General features: G+C 53.3%; 1 protein-coding gene across 4 annotated transcripts in view; it reads right to left on the reverse strand.

Moving 5' to 3' along the window:
* Positions 1 to 19,758, reverse strand: part of CACNA2D2 (calcium voltage-gated channel auxiliary subunit alpha2delta 2) — a 138,241-nt gene that overhangs the window by 107,247 nt on the left and 11,236 nt on the right. For all 4 annotated transcript variants that reach the window (XM_084752602.1, XM_084752605.1, XM_084752604.1 and 1 more), the window contains exon 2: positions 4,428 to 4,509. In XM_084752602.1, coding sequence (XP_084608728.1) covers positions 4,428 to 4,509 — 82 coding nt within the window. The remainder of the gene's footprint in view (positions 1 to 4,427; positions 4,510 to 19,758) is intronic.

The following is a 19,758-nucleotide window of genomic DNA, read 5'->3' on the forward strand; positions in this document are numbered from 1 at the left end:
ACCCCCCCGCCCCCACCCCCCCACCCCCCCCACCCCCGCTGTCACAATGCTCGCCTCTCAGTGTACTGCGTGCCTAAGGAGCTGCTTGTTGCCTGTCTTTCAAAGGCACATTCAAGTCAGTGTCCTGATGGAAGGACCCACCGTGGGGCCAGGGGTCACAATCCCTGCCTTTGCTCTGCCCTTCTGGGACCACTTCAAACCCCTCGCATCTCCCTCATCCAAGCATTTTCTTTGCTCTTCTGCTCTTGCCCCTTAATGTTTCTGAGGTCCCATGCCACTTCAGGGCACTGCTAACCTTGCCTCAGAAGCCCAGCGCACACTCTCCTTAAACGGGGTGGGGGCATAGGGGGGAGGGGGAGACCACATCTTCAGCAAATATTAAAGCCGGTGTGCGAGTTTGCAGAGGTGCCAGCTGGGGAGGGGGTGGGGAGGAGGCAGAGAGACATTTCTCAAAGGCATCTACAGAGGACCCTGGATATTTCCAGACTTTGGTCCGTGCTCATAGCCAGCTCCAGATGTGGCACTCTGCAAATATTAATTACACATTCCTGGGAGCAGGGAGCTGATGAGAAGGAGGAATAGCCAGGGGCGGACAAGACGGAACAGGACGCTGGTGGCATTGGCGCTGGCTTAGAAATGCTATTTTTGGTTCTCATAAGAGGTTGAGGAGCCACAGACACCGTAGGCCTGAAATCATCTGACTGCTTGGAGAATGTTAGTTGCGGGGAACCCAGTAGGAGAATGGGACTGGGGTTTGCAAACCTGAGATCCTGTTCTTTGTGGAAGAAGGCTTAGCAGTCATAAACTCATTTGCCCTGACACCTGCCCTCTGGCACTCGTGGCTTGGCCCGTCTGAGCTCCAGGACAGGGCTGGCTGTTGGAGATGACTGACCAGGACCTTGGCTTTCCCTCCTTCGTGACAGGTACATGAGGATAACCAGTAACCACGTAGCTGGACTAAGGTCATCATGCAGGTGAAGGCAGTTTGAGATATAGGCAGGGCCGCAGGCGTTTCTGCCCTGATCAGCAAGTGAGGCCCATGGAGTCTGACATGGGTGCTGTGCATCCAGGAGCTAGGCTGTGGTCTCCCAGACATGGCCATCTCCGGTCCCTGCTCCAAGCCAGCTCTGTCAGTTTCCCCTCACCCCTACTCCAAGCAAAGGGTCTTCTCCCCTGTAAGCGAGTATCTCATCGGGTCAGAAACCTACCCCAGGGCTGCTGTACCTGATGACGGTCTCTCCTGCTTTACTTGTCACAAGGTCCCCAGAGTTGTTCTCCTTGTCCCCTGGACAGTCATTCAGAAGTGGGAATGTCCCTGACCTAGGCTTCAGAGAGGAGAGACCTCCTGCCCTTCTCCTCATCCTCCCCTTGCACCTCCCCTCCCCCCAGCACCTGATGAATTATTCATCTTGATATCCTCATTATGCAAATGAGCTCTGAGCCCAAGCATATGTTCTCTGCTCTCCCCCTAGGATGGGGACAATATGGTGTTGATGGGGGTGGGTGGAGAAGAGGCTCAGGAGACCTCGCTCAGCCCCATGGGAGTGGAGGGGTCAGACTGCTTAGGGCTCATATTTTCACAGACTCTACGAGGCTATAGCACCCAAGAGAGCACAGTTTAGGGGTGTCTGGCTAAATTAAAGAAGCAAAGATGACAAGTTAGCACCAGGTTAGGTGCTGGCCTAGGGTCAGATGAGGAACTGACGGGGTCTTCACAGGCAGCTTCCTTCCCTATGGGGTGCCATGGTTTCCAACCTTTAAATGGGGCCACGGTTGGCCCCCAGCCAGGCCCCCATGGGGTTGTGATAAGGTCGGGAGGAGGAAAATGCCAAGGCAAGGAAAACTCTTCCCAAATGCCAATGTCTGCAGTTTCTGCTCTCTTGCAGCTGCCAGCCCTTGAGGCTCCAAGCTACTGGGGGGTGGGGCAGCCTCTAGGAGTAGGGCGGGCAAGGAGTGGAGGCCTGGAGGAGGCTCCTATCACCCCAGTGGCAGGTGTTTGGGGGAGCTCAGAATCAGCTCAGAAGCCCCAGTGGAGGCCTAGGATGTCAGCTTGGCAACACTAGCTTGAGGGTCTGTGATAGCACTGGCAGCTGGGTCACAGCTTGGCATCAGCCGTGCTCCTGACCCACCAGAGCCAAACACACACAGGGCACACCAGCCCTTGCACAGGCATTGGTGTGAGGGTCAGGCTCAGATGTGAACTGTGGGGCAGGCGGGGAGCTCACTGGCAAGGCCATTCCTGCTCTCACACGGTTGATCTCTTCCTCTAGAGCTGTACACCTGTCCCCTCCCCCACGGACACAGCTTGGCAGAATATTCTGTGCCAAGAAGCCATCCCAAAGCTGTCAGCAAGAAGAGGCTGAGGAAGCAGGTGAGAAAAACTGGAGCAGGACAGAGCCACTAAGAGCTGGCAGCCACGAGCAGCGGAGGGGTTGCCAAGAGAAAGGGACGCTGGGTCAGCACTTCTTTGCCCACCTGCCATACCAAACACATCCCTGCCCAGGTTCCCAAAGCCCTAGGCATGCCCTGTGCACCCAGGAGGAAAAAAACCAGCCAGAGGACGGGCTGGAGCAGGAGACAGGGGCCCCAGCTCTGCCACAAGCCAGCTGCAGCAGCTTGTTCATTGTTGGGCTGGTGAACGTCAGGGGCGATATGCTCACACTCCATCCAAAGGGAGAGAAAATTGTCCCAGGAGAGAAGATGACCAAGGAAGAAAATTCTAATGATTTCTGGGGGCTGGGGGTGGGGAGGCATAATTGACTTGTCCATTGCCATCCTCACCACCTCGTCTTCCAGGCAAACCTCTCAGCAAAGAAGGAAATCAGAGGGATCCAGGTCTCTCAAAGGCGCATACTACAGGTTTGCTGAGTCGGATCCTCACCATCCGGGCTGCTCGCTAGTCCAGACGGATCGGCATCTCATGCATGTAGTGTACATTATTTTTTCATAAACAAATGTTCTGAGTTGCTCATAAAAATGCAAAATCCTGGAGGGTCCTTAACTGGTACATCTAACGCCCCACGGGGAACTTGGAAAAGCATGCACTACAAATTCCAGGGACCTACCTTTCCTCCATTAACCTACACGGGTGCACTTGGCAGTGCCCGGTGATAGCCTGGGTAGTGCGGAATGCTACTCCTGAGCCTAAATTGACTCCTGTTCCGGAACAGCTTTTCCTACAGTGCTTTCTCTGTAGCGGCTTCCAAGTGCAGCTGAGTCATTGAGAGTTCACAGGAAGAGGAGGATGGGGGCTACTGCGGTTCAGGCCCAGCACCAGGAAAGGGAGGTACAGAGGCCTGGGTGATTTCAGGAAGAACATTGAGGAAGCTGGGAGCTCACAGGATCAAACCTGGATGCCGCTCCTCACCATGTCACCCACTAATTAGCCAGCCATCTCAGATTACCATTATTTATGCCAAGGGTCCTATATCCATAAGCAGTGTCAATATACTCGCTCCAGGTTACCACTTCCTGGGCACCTAGACGCTAAGCCCAAAAAGGGGCTGAGGATGAACCTCCCCTCCCCCCGCCGTCTGCCCCCAGGTCATATCTCCTGACCCCGGCACTGACCAAGAGGACTGGCAGAAACAATAAATACTGAACCCTGGGCCTAGACTCTAACTTGAACCAAATACACATAGTAACTGTTCTCACTGCTGGTCCCAGGCCAACTTTGGGAAGGATATGATCATTAATTCCTCTGTTTGATGATGGCCAGGACCTCCCTGCACAGACCCCAGCAAAGAAGCACTGACCTAGTAGACTCTCACACCCATTACTGTGAGAGCTTGGCTCTCCGAGCCTCCGCATCCCACATAAAGAGCTCAAGCCTGTAAGCCTGACAGCAACACATTCCCGCAGCCTTCTGGGGGTGACGAATGGTCTGCTCTTCACATCGCTATTTCAAACATTAACATAATCTCCCAGGATGAATGTGGTCCCTGGCACCTAATCAATCACTCCTCCCGCACCTTGATCCCTCACTCCCGACGACACTTAACGTAGGCTTGCCACTTCATGGAGACCATACTGCCTGGGGTACCGGCCTCCCACCCTCTTTTCTGGGGGCTTGCTTGGTTTGGCCATGCTGTTTACTTGCTGAGGAGACTTTTGGGCCTCTGTGCACCCTGTAGCTATGGCCCCCATCAAGGGCCTGGGTTCCCGTCCAAGGCACTACCTCAAACACAGAACTTGAAAACCTTGAAAACGGAAAAGCCCCTGACACCCTTCCAGGCATGGGGCTCATCAGGATGGGCCACCGTTCCAACAGCTACCTGAAGAAGTTCACTGCGTGAGATGTCACACACCTCACTATGCCAGGAGGACTTTACCCACGCTGCCTCTTCCTCGCTCCCTCATTTCTTCACCCTTTCCTCGTCCCTGCTGGGAAGAAGGTCCCTGCAGGAAAGCAAGTGCACCAGGCTTACCTCTCGGAGCTGCTGCACGCCTCCAAAAATCCTCATCACACCATCAATCTCCTGCTCCAGGCGCCGGGCCCAGTGCTGCATCCTGCAAACCAGAGGGGAAAGAGAGAAAGAGAGATGTCAGGCAGGCCTGCTGGAGCTGCAGCTGCAACAACCCACTCCTGGCCACCCAGGGAGACCAGGACAGCTACTCACTCAACCCAATTTTCACCAGAGAGGGAACAGACACAAGGAGGCAGGGCGAGCCTGTGATTTTTTTTCCCTTTGAAGTCTGGCCTGGTGGCCTAGGCTTTCCTCACACTGACTGGTTAGCCAGGGAGGAGAGGAGAGGGCACTGTGGATTCGCTGGGGGAGTTCACCAGGCTGGAAGAGCCCTGCAGGGAGACGATTGTTCACTGTGGAGACCGGTCCTTGATGTAGCGGTTCTGAACATGGGAACCTCCAGACACCAGGGAGGACGGAGACCAGAGAAAGCCAGGTGAAGTTTGGGGAAAGGGAGGGGACACTGCTGTCACCTTCCAACCCATTATGTAAACAGGAGGAGGTGGCGGTACCTTCCTCCCTGGGCCTTACCTGAGCAGGAGACACAGAGCACTTCCAACTCAAATGGCCTTTTTTGCCTTTCTAGTTCCTTGGTAGGAGATGCTCATCAGAGACCCAAGGCTGGATGCTTACTATGAGCCTAGGCAGGGCTCCGTACGGATCATCCAGTCCCATTCTGAAGGTCTGGCAAGTAGCAGAGGCTCTGAACTGTAAGCCTGGACAGACTTCCTGTACCCTGGGCTGCTACTACCACAGAATAATTTAAACCCTCCCCTCTCAGCCTCTCTTTTGGATAATTTGGGGCCACCTCTTAGACTGGCACGAGAAAACATAAGACTAGGTGGGCCAAGGATGCTGTAAGAGTGGACAAGATGGACAGGTGTCCATATGATCTGGTGTTCTCAGCCTTACATCCACTGTAGTATGCTGTAGACACAGTCCCCATAAGGGACCCACCCCAGAGATGTAAAGACGTCATGGGTTCACAGGGCACCATGGAGTAGGGAGATATCAGAAAAGTTGCAGCTGTCCCCAACACCCTTCTCAGGGGCAAGAACATCCCCTAAGGTCACTTAGGACCAGGACTCTCTTCTGGCTCCTTGTCCCACATTCCCCTTGAGGCCTGTTCTGGGGGGGGGGGTTGGGCTCATGCCATTGTGTGTGCCCGGGTCGGTTGGCATGGGAACTCAGAGCAGGAGGCGGGCAGATCACTAATTGCAATTTGCCAAGCTGAATGTCAGGACCGTGATGGAAAAAAAAAAATCAACATCAAAAGAAAGAGGTATTAGCTTCAGCTTGTTGTGGGTTGAGCTACAGCCTGACTCCCCAGCTCTGTCCCCACCATGGGGGGAAAAAATCTAACCTCAAGGCTGTGTAGAGGCCAGGATGCCAGGCTGGAGAGGGTAAAGTGCAAGAGAGGGCAGCTCTGTCTCTGCCTGATCCCTGTCCACCAGCACTGATGGCACATGAACAATGTGGCAGGTGGTTCTTTTGTGATCCCGAGACTACAGAGCCTTGGGGGCTAATGACGGGACAGAGTCTCGCACAGTCCTGTATCGGGATAGAATGGGCAGGGTCAAGGACAGACCCTAAGCCTGACGTCAGCCATTCACTGGTTTAGGAGACAAGGTACCCATCAGAATCCCTCCTCCATGAATCCACAGAAGGGCACCCACTGTGTGTAAAGTACGGTGCCAGCCTGCCATGTGGCCTCTGGCTTCAATCTTCACAGAGACAGACAAAACCCCTGAATGGCAGATGAGAGGCTGAGGTACAAAGAGTTTAGTGACCCATTTGAAGTCGCTCCTCCAGGAAAGGGTGGACACAGGATTTATTAGAGAAGCTCACTCGCTGGAGTTGCAAAAACTGACACACAGGAGCCAACCATGAGCATCTCTTTCTAACCCAGTACATCACCTTCAGTGCTTGAAATCAGCCACAGTGGGAACATTTGTACAACAGACATGGGCAAATGCTAGAAATCACAGCCCCACCCCCACCCCAGCAGCAAACTGACAAGCATTTTTGAATTCTTTGAGAATTTCCTACAACGTTTTCTGGTCATATTCCCATATCTATCCTTACCTTCCAACTTTACGGCATTTATTTTGTTTGTTTGTTTGTTTATTTGTTTGTTTACAGACAGAGACTTACTATGTAGCTCTACCCAGCCTGGAACTCTCTATGTAGACCAGGCTGGCCCTGACACACCTGCATCTATTTCCTGAGTACAGGGATTAAAGTTGTGTTCTACCAGCCTGGGTCCTCTTTTCTTTCTTTCTTTTTAAGATTCATTTATTTAAAAATAACCCACTGAATCCCATGTGTGCCACCCATATACTCATGGGTGTGGGGCCATCCGCTGCAGTGTGGTTAACCTACCTGGGGTCACACCTTTAAAGAAAACCAATTCTTCCCCCCCCCCCCCACTCACCCAAAGCCATCGATTGCTAATAGCCTTTCTCAAACCGACAATATTTCCCAATTCACCAATGATCCCACCTGGGTACGGACTCTCTGCTACTGTGAAGATAGGTCCTTATTTCTGGAACCTCACAGATAAGTAAAAGACAGTCAACTGGAAGACGAGGCATGGGTGCCAAGTTTCTACTTTGTTCAGACAACACATTATTAATATAATCACTATCATTTCATGTAAAAGGGCTATTCCAACACTAAAATAGTTTTTAGAAGAACCAAATCTTAGGACAAGATCAAATTCTTCCAATAAGACATACATATACACGCCCTCTCTGAGTGTGTCTCTGTCTCTCTGTCTCTCTGTGTGTGTCTCTTTCTCTCTCTCTCTCTCTGTCTTTCTCTTTCTCTGTCTCTCTGTCTCTCTCTCTCTCCCCCCCCCCCTTCCCACCCCTCTCTCTCTGGTTTAGGAGTGGCTCTAGCCCTTAGTCTGGTATCCTGCACCTTACAGGCAGACTGGAGGCCCCCAGCTTGCTGCCTATCAGTACAATATTAAGAAAAACAAGTTACTCTTATTCTTCACCTAAACCAAACCAAATTGGGAAGGCAAGATCTGTGTCCTGGAGCTAAAAAGGACTTGACAGATAATCCATCTCATCGTCACACAGATATGACTTTGTGGGCTCTCTAGGGTTTGGCCAGTGGCCAGGACTAGCTGGGAGGGAGGGCTGATAGACAGTACTGAGGAGGCTGATGAGGTGAGCGCGCCTGCAGCGCTCCTGTCTTGAGGCTAGAAAAACCACACACCAAGCCAAGTTCAACCCTGACAGAGGCATAGCTGGCCTTAATCCCACCAAATGGCAAGGGAGAGGCATGAGACTCCATAATCTCACTCACTCAAAGGTAACTGGATCAAATCCTGCGGTGTCCCTGCGGACTTAGACCCATGAGCTCATGCCAATGCCCCCTGGCCAGATAGTGCTGACCCACAGGTCACACTCCAACAAAGAGGTCCACCTGCTGGCGCCCCAGAGTTCTGGGGATTTTTCTATCCTCTTTGCTGAAATGATGCTGCTTATCTCTAAGTGCTTGTAAGTGCCAAATTAACAAGGCCGTGAAGGGAGAGGGAGGCTGAAGGAGCAGGCAGTGCAGCCGGTGCCACAGCACTGCACAACAGTGAGCCTGAGAGGATGGGGCCTGGGCTGCCTTGTCATGCCTGAACCTGGGGGACGTAAAGGCATCGCAGTCACACGTCACAGACAAGAAAACCAAGACACCTGGTGAGATGGGGGCAGGGCCATACACTTCAAAAGAAGCCACCTCCATTAGGTCCATCTGCCCCTGCTTCCAGGACAAGGCAACTCCCGAGAAGCCTCAGGGGAGAGGCTGCCACTGCCAGATGTGCAGTCTTTAAGAGTTCTGTCCCCTTGGAACCTCGGCCTTCCCACCTGTCAACAAGGATGATAATAATTGTCTAAATATTGTAATGGGGGGAAGGGTGCGCTGGGGAGATAACACAACTGGTAGAGTGTTTGCCTAGCCCCCCCCCCCCGCGCCAATTGGCTGTGGTGGCGCATGCTTGCAATCACAGAACTCAGGAGGTGGGAAACAAGAGGATCAGAAGTTCAAGACCAGGCTAGAACACATATCCACAGGGACACCTGATAAGCAGCAACCATCCTGGACAGTCTCCTAAGGGCTAGACATTCATACAGTTTCCTAAAGGCTAGACATTTATATATTTATCCTCAAAATCTAAAACCCTACTGAGGCCATGGGGCGGGGGGCAGAAAAGGAAAGCATGATGTGAGGCACGTTGACTCAGCTAATTAGGAAAGAAGCTGGTGCTGGGAGCTATGGGGTCTCAGGAGATGGGGAGGGGGGGGAGGGGTCACCACCAGGCAAGAGAGCAAAGTCAACCACATGTAAGGCAGAGCTGGTGCTGAGGAGCCCTTTCAGTAAACAGAACCATCCAGAAGCCCTCTGGAAGGCCTGGAGACTCTAGCCTCAACCTCAGGTGGGGGCCTCCAGCTCAGAGGCCAGCTGCAAGTGCTCACCCCGAGGAGAGGGGCGGAGAGGGGAGGGCCTGGGGGAGAAGAGGAGGCAGGGAAGGGACAGCGGGGGGAAGAGAGAAAGGCCCCCGCGTGCAGATGCAGCGGCATAGATTAAACTGTTGTTGGTTGTTAATTTTATATGTGCAGTTGTTGATCAGAATGTGATTTAATTGTACAGTATAATCCAGGCTTTTGGAATAAATTATGCAGAAAACTCATCTATAATTAAACAAATCAAAAAAAACCAGAGACAGGTGACACTGCAGGTTCACCCTCAGAGGGCATGGACAGTGTGGGCAGCTTGGACCCCGCAGAGGGACCAGAAAGGAGGGGAGGGAGGAGACTTCGTTCAAGAACATTCACAGACCCAGAAAAGGCCAAAGCCTGCTGGGAGTAAGGGACTCAGAGTTTGCTTCTGCAGGCCTTTCCCACCATACTTGGAGGCATTTCCCACCCCACCCCCCCCCATCAAAATCCTGCTGGCCCTGCCAGGCAGCCTGTTAAACCAAGGGCTTCAACTTGGCAGAACAGCCGTCGTTTGTAAGGGTGAGGGGTGTACACTGGGGGCGGCACAGCACGTGGAGCAGGAAGGCAGGTGCTAGGACACGGCTCAGCTGGAGCAGGCAAGGGTGTGAAGGAGCAGGCACAGCTGAAGCTTCCGGCTGCCAAGGGCACGGTAAACCAAGCTTGGCACTGGTAAAGGCCCCAGGTCTCCTGCTTCTCTCGTGACAGGCTGGCCAATTATTCTCCCAGCTTTTGGGGGAGGCGACAATTTAAAATAAAGTGCTATTCAATTATTCTGATTATCTTTCAATTGGCCTGCCACCTCCACCTCAATCTCCTTCCGCTGGCTTCTGCAAGAGAGAAAGGCAGGGCAAGAGGGGGAGTAGGAGACGGAAAGACAGACCAAAGATTCCTGGAGAGCCCCAGCCAGGCTGATCCAGCCTGAGGGAAGATACTCTGGTGGTATTCAGGGAGTCCATCGCTCCACGCTGGCCAGGAGAGGTGTGCTCCCCACCCCCCACCCCCCCACCCCAATGACGTTGAGAGCTCTGACAGCAACTGTGAGCAACCTCCCCTCTCCTAGGCTCCAACCCTGACTCCAGGTGGCGGAAAGCTCAAGGCTGGCCTCGAGAATCATGGCATCCTCGGGGCCACCTCCCCAGGGCACCCTTTCGGACCATGTGTGCAGATGCTCCGTTGTATCCAGAATGCCTAGGTCCAGCCCTTGCTATTCTAACTCTTCAGCCAGATGTGTGCTCTCAGGTTTTCCCATCTGGAAAAATGAAGATTAAACTGACTGTTCTGTCCACCTCCCAGGCCCAAAGAGGAGGCAAGTGGAAGAAACTCTAACAAGCACAGCCATCCCACATACTCGCCATGTATGTGCCAGTCTTTCTTCCAGTCTCCCTTGGGTGGGCCTCCCAGGAGGGCTACACCCTCCCTGCGTCCTGATTCTGGAAGCCCTGGGGGGAAGGGAAGGGACTGCTGGGTCCATTTTGCATCCTTCCTTCTCCTGGGCTCCTGCATCTTTCGAAGCTCAGCCCGGGAGAAGGGCCCCACCCTAATCTGATCAGTCTCTCATGGGTGACAAAGCTGGCAGAGGAGGGATGGTCTAGTCAGAGTGACTAGGAGCCAGGTGGGCGAAGCCGTCATAGATGGTGAGGCCAGAGATGCAGCACTGGCCTCACACAGCATGCACTGTGGTGGGAATGAGACCAGAGCAAGATGGGGGGGGCATGCGTGCTGGGCTGATTCGTTGTGGCATAAGACTTCCCATCTTACACACACACACACACACACACACACACACACACACACAGAGCGTGCTCCAAATTTACAAGCAGATAAACTGAGATGCAGGACTCAGAGGGGACTAGGCATCATCAACCTATTTGCGAATCCAGGGGACCTTCTCAGGGCCCCTCCCCTAGCCTGTGCAGCCCATTTGTCACTGGGGACTCACAGACCCCGGGAAGTTGGCAGAGGCTAGTGCTGCGGATGCTTGAATTAGTACCAATCCACCGCCTCGTCTGCTCGTCTACGTGTGCCTTGGGACCCTGCCCAAATACTGCTCCTTAATGAGGTTATTAATTATGGGGCTGTCCCTTCCTTTTCTTTTGCTGAAAAAGAACTTTCCCTTCTAATTGGTGCTTGGCTGGGAGGCAGCAAACTTGTACCCTGACCCTCCCCCTCCCCCTCCACGGACTAAAGTCTTTTGGCTTTAATTAGGGCACTGGGTTCACCCAATATTTACTCCTAACAGCCTGCTGGGGGATGGGGGGTGGGTGGGGGAGGAACAAAGAAACAAAGCTGGAGCCAGGGAGTCACATCACTCAGGGCTGGGAGAGTCCAGGTGGCCCACTTGGCCCAGAGAGACATGGAGGAAATCCAAGGTCACAGAGCAAATGCCACAACACCCTATTTCACCAGCAGCAGGAAGCTGGTACACAAGCAGGGGGCGGGGGCGAGAAACACTTCCCAGGGCAGTTAGGGATGGTGCTGAAGGTCTGTCCAGAGTCTCACCCTGAGTCTACCGCCTGTCTCCCCAGGTTTGGCGGTGGAGGTATGACCCATTCCTTCAGGTCTGGATGATCACCGAGAGGCCCCTTAGGATGGATTGCTCTAGGACCCAGGCGAGCAAATTCCACTGGGTAGCTACTGCACTAGTGGGAGAGGGGCTGGAGAAGGCAGAAGGTGTTTAGCAGGGAAGAAAGCATGGGTGTCTGGGTGGAGTGCGTGAGCACAGACCCTGGCCCTGACAAAGAGCAGGTGTGGGTGGGGCAGGGGGTAGCCTTGGAGGGTAGAGACCCAGGGGCCATCTTTCTTCCAACCTCTCTCAGATACCAGGCCATGAGCCTGTGTGTGAGCCACACACAGATTTCAGTTTTCCCAATCAAGCAAGAATGCCCCAAGGTCCCCCAGACCACCTGAGGAGTCATATCTCAAGGGGTGTGAAGTCCTTTCTGCATTACATTATCTTTTTTTTTTTTTTTAAACAGGGTCTCTCTGTGTAACCTTGGCTGTCCTGGACTCACTATGTAGACCAGGCTGGCCTCAAACTCACAGCGATCCACCTGCCTCTGCCTCCCGAGTGCTGAGATTAAATGCATGCACCACCACGCCCGGCACATCACATTATCTTAATTAACCTTGCAGCAGCCAGGTCACTGTCCCCAATCTGCACAGGGGACCCTCCTCAGGACACTCGTCTTGAAGGTCTAGCCACTTGGGTGTCCAGCAGGTCTCTGAATGTATATGAAGCTGAATTCTGACCTTGCCTCTGGGGCCACACCCTGCCCCTCAACCTCTTACCTCTGTTGATGGTGGGTCACCCACTCTGTTTAGGCCAGAGTTTTTGGGGTGACAGGGAACCTATTTTTCTCTCACATCCACATCCAACCTGTTGTGCAAGTCCTATAGGCTCTACCTTCACAATGTGCCCCCTGATCCCCACTAGCCACCTTTCTGCCCCCACCTCCAACCCCCACCCCTAGTCTAGCAATGGGTGGCCATCATCTCCCCTGGACTGGCAACAGCTGGCTCACTGGTTGCCAGCTTTTGCCTTGGCGACTCATCTCTTGCTCCCACATAGTAGGGTATCCTTTTGGAATGGTGTCCCTGTTGTCTGCAACAAGCTTAGTTCCTGGACCCTGGAAGAAAAGCCAAAGTTCACAGGCAGCCATATCCCTCAGTGACCTTCCTCAACATGGCTGAACACAGCCCCGAGCTCCCAGAACAGTCTCTCCTCCGTAGCACACACTCCTCCTCCTGTCTCCAGGCCCCTGCATACACACCTCCACAGGCTCAGCAAAGCCCACCTTAACTCCATTATAAAATGCAAGTGCTCCCCTAGCAGCAACTGGTCTCCATTCCTCCTGGAGGGACACTGCTTTGACTAGCCATTTTCTCCTCTGCAAATGCTTCTGCCTTGGGCCGTGAGCCCTGAGGGTAAACGGTCCAGATCTCCGGCCTGGAGGAACAGGTCCTTGACTGAGCAAATAGACTTCCCCAGAGACCAGCTGACCTCCCCGTTATCCTGCTCCAGCCTGTGAGTGGCCAGCTCCAGGCACTCGCAAAGGAAGGCTGCCCCAGAACCGGCCCAGGAGGCTCTCCCTCCCCCTGGCTCCTCTCTGTATGAATTATTAAGGCTTATTTATGATGGGCCTGCCCAGGCCTGTGGCTTCCCTGCATAATTTATGGCTCTCTCAGAAGGGTGGTGTGCTGGCACGGGCACTTCTTCCAGGAAGCCAGAAGAAAGTGCAGAGGAGTAGCCCAGATGGGGACTGTCCCCCACCATGCCACCCGCTCCTAATTAAGGCCACCCAGTGCCTTACCTACCCTCTGGCCTGTGGCTTTCTCATGTCCACTTGGGTTCCTGGTGCTCTGAGTCAAAATATATGGGCTTTGTGCAAGTATACATATGCTTCTGTCCATGCCTCAGTTTCCTACATGCAAGCTGATAAGTTTGGGCCACACAAGTGGGTTTCAACAGCTCTGGCAGTAGGACCTTTTACTTTCCAGCTAAATTCTATGAGGAGCCCTAGTTTGTCTTGTTTACTGCTGTACTTTAGTTTCCCTGCACTATGCTAAGGAAATTTGGGGTGTGTGTATGTGTGTGTGTGTGTGTGTGTGTGTGTGTGTGTGTGTGTGTGTGTGTGTGATTTATAGCTCATTGTATATGGGTAGGGCCTGGAATCATTTCCTGAGGTCCTGGAAAAGGCTAGCAACTTCCCTTGTAGCTGAGGCTCATGAGTGCCAGCATCCAGGTGTCATTGTTTGTGAAGTTCCCAGTCCCATGCTGGGACTCAACAGTGAGCAAGAGTAACTGAGGCCTCAGGGCAGAGCAAAGGGTAGGTTATTAGCCACAGGCTTCCTAGGCCTGCAGCCAGGCAGCAGGCACTGCAGACCCTCTCTGCTGGCACATTCCCTATAGTCAGGCCCCACCCAGACCCATTTCACAAACTGGTAAGCTGAAGTCCCTCAGATTAGCTCTTAGGAGGTGGCCTGTGTGCCTTGGCCAGGTGATGTGACGGAGTAGCCTAGCCAGTCTCAGAAGGTACTGAGCAGGTCCGACTCATCTGTAGAGGTCACCAAATAAGCCAGGGACAACACACGTGTGACATCCCCCCAGTCCTGTCCCACACAGTAGCCCAAGCCTCCCTAGGGTGTCAGGACAGACCCCATCCACATTTCATCAACCACGCTGGTCAGACTCTGTGATTCACCCGTCCCCATCTCCCCTCCTGCATGTGCCTCCCTTCCCCCAGTATGAGTCAATTCCTCACCGAGCTACAAATAGCTCTGTCTGTCCTCTGTTTGTCCTCAGTGTGGTTTCATGCCTTCAGGAGGACAGAGACCCCCATCAAGAACCTTTGTCCCTCCTTCATTCCTAGGCCCCCAAAGACCTTCAGGTACAGAGGGGAACCCAGGCCAACACTTCAGAGGCCAGCCTATCAGGGACAGCTTTGTTCTTTGGCTCTGTCCCTCCACTATCTGGTCCAGTCATCTCTGCCAGAAAGCCTTCCTGGATTTCCCTCTTCACTCTCCCTCCCGCCCCACAAATCCACAGTCCTCACCATATTTTATCAAGCCTCGCCTTAAGTTGAGACTGCAGCCTGGGTCTACAACCATCTTTCCTTTGGAGCATAGTTTAGAGCCTGGCAAAGAAGTCTTTTGGAAACATCTGGGGACAGATTTTTTTCCCCCAAACTGGTACCTGGTCTGACCTCCTCCCTCTGCCGTGGGAGCGAGGCTTCATCCTCAGCAAACATCCAGGAAACAGGGATGCAAGGTGTCCACTGTGTGCTAGGTGTTCTCTGTGGCTGGACCAAGATAAATAGCCAGGTGCAAACCAACTCTTGCCCACTTCACAGACACAGACACTGAGGCCTGGAGAGGAGGGGCAACTTGCCCAAGACTGTACAGCCAGTTGGTACAACCTGAATTTGAACCTGGCAACAATCTCGCCTCAGAGTCCTGGCCTTGCCCTGAGACTACAGACCTTTCTACCTTCAAGGTAGATTTCAATAGCCAAACTTATGGAAGGCAGAGGGGCAGGCTGTGTTCCCTTGATAACCTCTTTACCCCTACAGCAGAGACTCTTGTGTCCCCAGCCAAAGCTGAATGCAGCAGGAAGCCCGTCCTCAGATCCCAGATGTATGGGGCTATGGAGTGTTGTTGCCATAGGTTAGCTTGCCCTACATCTCCTTTAAATCTCACACTAAGAGCCTGAGGCAGGTAGGAGCAGAAGACCCACCTCCTCTGGGGTTTGCTTCTTTTCAGACTGGCTTCTCCAGGTGAGCCAAGCCACCACCAGCATGAGCAAGTACAGAGCCTGCCTTGCTGCACCTCGCCTGGCTAGTTAGAGACTTGGGAGCCCAGTGTGAGTCTCCCTCTGAGAACTCTGATGATGCACAGCTGCAAGGAGGAAGGGGCTTCATACGGGGGGGGGGGTCCCTCCTCCTCTGGCATCCCTGGAGGAGTGACCAGGCAGAGAGGAATCACTTCGCTTGGTGAACCCATACTGTCCCTCATGGTTGACTCAAGGGCAGCAAGAAGGTGAGCCAGCAGAACTCAAGCTGGACAAAATACTTTGCGGGTGTCTCCAGCCTTCTGCACAGTCCTAACTAGCAGCTTCACTCTTCGCTCACCATTAACCCATCCATCCAGATGGTTAGTGATCACCTACTGTGGGGGGCACAAGGGAAGGACTGTGTGGTGAGCGATGCAGGCCTGCCCTTGAGAGCTTCGAGTTCAAGCAAAGTAGGAAGACTTCTGACTGTGATAGGGTGGGCCTGGTGAGTGGAGGGCAGAAGAGCCCTGCAAGCCTTGAGGGACAAGGTGCATGCTTAAGAGTCTGACCTTAGGGCTGGAGAGATGGCTCAGTGGTGAAGAGTGCCGCCTGCTCTTCCAGAGGTCCTGAGTTCAATTCCTAGCAACCACATGGTGGCTCACAACCATCTATAATGTGATCTGATATCCTCTTCTGCAGATAAAGCACTCATATGCAATTAAAAAAAAAAAAGTCTGACCTTAGCCTGGATCAGGTTGGGATAGTTGTACTGAGCTGGAGGGCAGTCCACACATACGGCATGGCCTTGCGAGGTTGGCAGTGAGCTCTGCACAGAGCGATGCCCCATAAATACCCTACCCACCATTCATGGCACCAAAGCAGGCTGCTCCCACAAAGAAGCTAAGATGTCCAACCCTTAAGAACGTGTCAAGCATCTGAGAGCTGGGTGGTAAGGTTACCAGGCTCCCAACAATGAGGTGCTAGGAAAACGGACATAGCAGAGAATGGTAAACTCAAGAGGTGTACAGCAAGACTCTTCTCAATTCCTGGTACCCAACATAGGCAGGTAATATCTTCACCAGGACCTCTCCCCAGAGATGCGCAGTACTCTGTGTTTCGGCAAGCTAGGCCCTCTGAGTTGGGAGGAAGGGAGGACAGGCTGGCAGATAAGGATTCCACGTGCCAGGAATCGACTCCATTCCTTCTTTCAATCACTCCACAGAACACGAAACTGCCCATCACACCCGAGAGCCACTCTCGAGCCAGCTGGCCCATGCTCGGCAACACTGCATCCTCTGCTCTGTAACTAGGGCCCTATTCCTGAGGTGGGGGCAGTCGGTACTGAGGCTCGGTCCAGGTAGAAGAGGCTGGCTTATGCATTTCGCACATAGCTGAGGATGACCTTGACTTTCAGAGCATCCTGTCTCTGCCTCCAGAGTGCTGGGGTTACAAGCCTGTGCGGCTATGCCCAGTTTACATAGTGCCGGGACCTGAACTCAGGACCTTGTGCACGCTAGACAAGCACGCTACCAACTGAGCTACATTCCCAGCCCGAGGATAAAGTATTATCCTCTACCCTCTTTACCCTGCTGCCCCATCAGACCCTCTTACTGACAGAGGGGCCCACAAGGCTCTTACAATTTTCTGATATATTTTTTTTTCTTATTCTCTGGTACTCTATGTAAATCCCCTCTGTGGTCTTCTAGGGATCCACAGCTATATCAAGAAGGCCTTCATGGGCCCCCCCACAGGCCCCATTTCCTATGGCACCTTCAGGCTGGTGGCCAAGCAGAAAGGAGCCACACGCCATTAAAACATCATTTGTTGAGAACAGGGTTAAACGAGTGGATTAAAAGAAAATCCAGTCTCCCTTGAAGATGAAGGAGCTAAGGCACCAAATGACTGGAGCTTCATAACTTAAGAGTCTGCTCTGCTCCACCCCAGCCCTTTCTTTGCTTTAGACTTTTTTTTTTTAGCACACAGTAGGTATACATATTGAGGAACAAAACCCAAAGCTACAGGTCCCTCCAGATGGGCACACAGAGTCCCCACCCCTCTTCATTTTAGAGTAACGGCCTCATCCGTACGCCACCAGTCTGGAAATCACCTGTGAAATATATTTCTCCCGGCACTAGCTCGAGAACCGTGTAAATCACTCCATTTAATGGCCTCTAGGATCGTTCCCTGCCACCCACTTCCCAGAAGCTCTGTGCTAGGAAACCGGGGCTGTGGGGGCAGCAGGCTGGCTGGCCCCAGTCATATGGCCTGGCTCCTGAGGCATTCTGGGAGCTGCCCAAAAGGGCAGTAGTATCTAAGAGCAAGGAAAGAGAAATGGGTCAGCCTGTCTGGAGCTTCAGCACCTGGGGCTGGAGCCCCCCGCATAAGGCACACCTCTCTCCGATTCTACCTTTGCTTTCTGCCTGCCCCTGCCCCCACAAGGATGGCTTATCTCCAGTGAAAGGAGGATTCATGTGATGTTCCAGAGGCTCCGCAACCCCAACCGAGGAAGGTCCTGGGCCACTAGAATGGCTGGGGACAACAGGTGGCCTCGGGTTTAATGTCTCCACATTGCCTGGATATTCCATGATGCACTAGCCATCCAGGAGTATAATGTGTTCAGCTACGCTTACGTCTCTTCTTCACTGTTCATCTTTCTCCCACAGACTGTGAGCTCCTGAGAGCAGGGGCCCAGATACCTCAACACCCAGGGAAGGTGTGAGGAGTGGGTTTAAACGTGAAAGGCAGTTAGGAAGTGGGTCTAGAAAGACAGGCAGGCCATGAAGTGTTCATCAGGACAGATGGGGGTTGGGCAGGCATCCCTGCCGAGGAACAGAACGCAGGGAGTGGGACAGCCTTCTCGATAGGCCAGGACACACACACCCCTTAGGAAATGTGTAAGGATTTGGGAATAGCACGGTCAGAAACACTCCTCGGAGCCAGCTTCCCAGCCTCCTCACCCCTGTCAAGCGGAAAGGGTATTTACTTTCCCTTGGCTCATCTGAAGGGTTCTAGAAAACTGCTGGTTCTGCTCAGCGGATGCAGCTCGGTTGGCAGGGCATTTGTCTAGCATGCGTGAGACCCTTTGTTTGGTCCCCAGGCCACATAAGCCTGGTGTCATGGGTGCGTGCCTGTGATCCCAGCACTTGGAGGTAGAAGCAGGAAGAGCTGCAGTTCAAGGTCACTCTTAGCTACATAGGGCATCCGAAGCCTGCAGCCAGCCTACGGCTACCTTGTCTCTAAATAAATAAATAAATTAATTAGTTAATTAATAAATAATAGGAAGATGCTGATGCCCTACCTCCACATTAAATGCTGTAGTCCCTTGGCCCCCTTCTCACCCCCAGGGCAGCCACAGCAGCAACACCACTGGAAAGACAGTGCGTCAGAGAACAGACTGTACTCTAGTAGCAGCCAAACCACGCCCCAGGAGGCCCCATCCCAAACCATGGCTAAGCCTGCTCTAGTTTCCATAGACACGACTAGTTTGGGGGGTGGGGAGCACCTGCGCAGATCATGAGCTACTTGCTTTGCAAACATTTACCGAGCACTTGAGTGACGCGATGTAGGAGCTGAAGGCAGTGGCCCTGAGCAAACAACTTTGATGGACGCGTATGGAAAGAAGGGAATCTTAAAGAATCATGACCCCCCCCCTCCACAGGGAGATGTGGGAGGTTTCAGAGGACGGTGACTCCTCTCCAAGCACTAAGAAACAAGCAGACATTAGCTGGAGCACAGGTGGGCTTGCTTGGGGGCTGGCTGAGTCCTCTGAAGTCCTTCTCAACTGCCCCCATCTTCACAGTAGGTGGAAGGTGGTGTCTGGTACCCTAGTGGGCAGAGGCTTTCTCCTGTGTTATCCCCTGGACCATCCCCGTGTCTTCCAGAAGCAGACTCCTGGACAGTGGGTGCCATGAACACCAGCTTACAGGCAGGACACAGATGACAGACATACAGACAGGGTGGCAGAGGATTCATCTGCTGGAGGATTATTTCTTCAGAAGGGCCTGAAGGGGATGAGACATCCCCGCACCCCCAGGCTTGGAGGAGAGAGACAGGAGGCTTGTCCAGACTGCCACCGTCAGCTGGGCAGGGCTGAGGCTAAAGGGGGACAGGAGGGACCTGGAAAAAAGAGGGGCGGAGGGGATTCCTGACATGCTCCTGCACAAGCCCTTGGGGGTTCTGAGCCTGCCCAACCGGGGTCTGCTTTAAATAACTGGGTGTTCTACCACCCTCCCTGCAAGTCTCCCTGTCTGCCTGCTGATGCTGGGTGCAACCTGGAGCAGAGAGGGCTAGAGAAAGGCAGAGATGGAAGAATAAGGAATGAGCCTTCCCCACTGCTCCACAGGCACACAGCCCACGGTGCCACCAACTTTCAGCAGGTGTCAGAAATAAGTTCGGATCACAGGAGGCCTGTAGGGGACAGAAGGATTCAGGGCTGAGCCCAGCAGAGGTCACACCCTTCCCCTTCTGGAGCACAAGCAGCTCCAGAGGGCCACGCCCTCATGTGACAGGTCGGAAGAGAGGCACC

The sequence above is a fragment of the Acomys minous genome (genome assembly GCF_964271855.1).
Source record: "Acomys minous genome assembly, chromosome: 13".
In the NCBI taxonomy this organism is placed as follows: Eukaryota; Metazoa; Chordata; class Mammalia; order Rodentia; family Muridae; genus Acomys; species Acomys minous.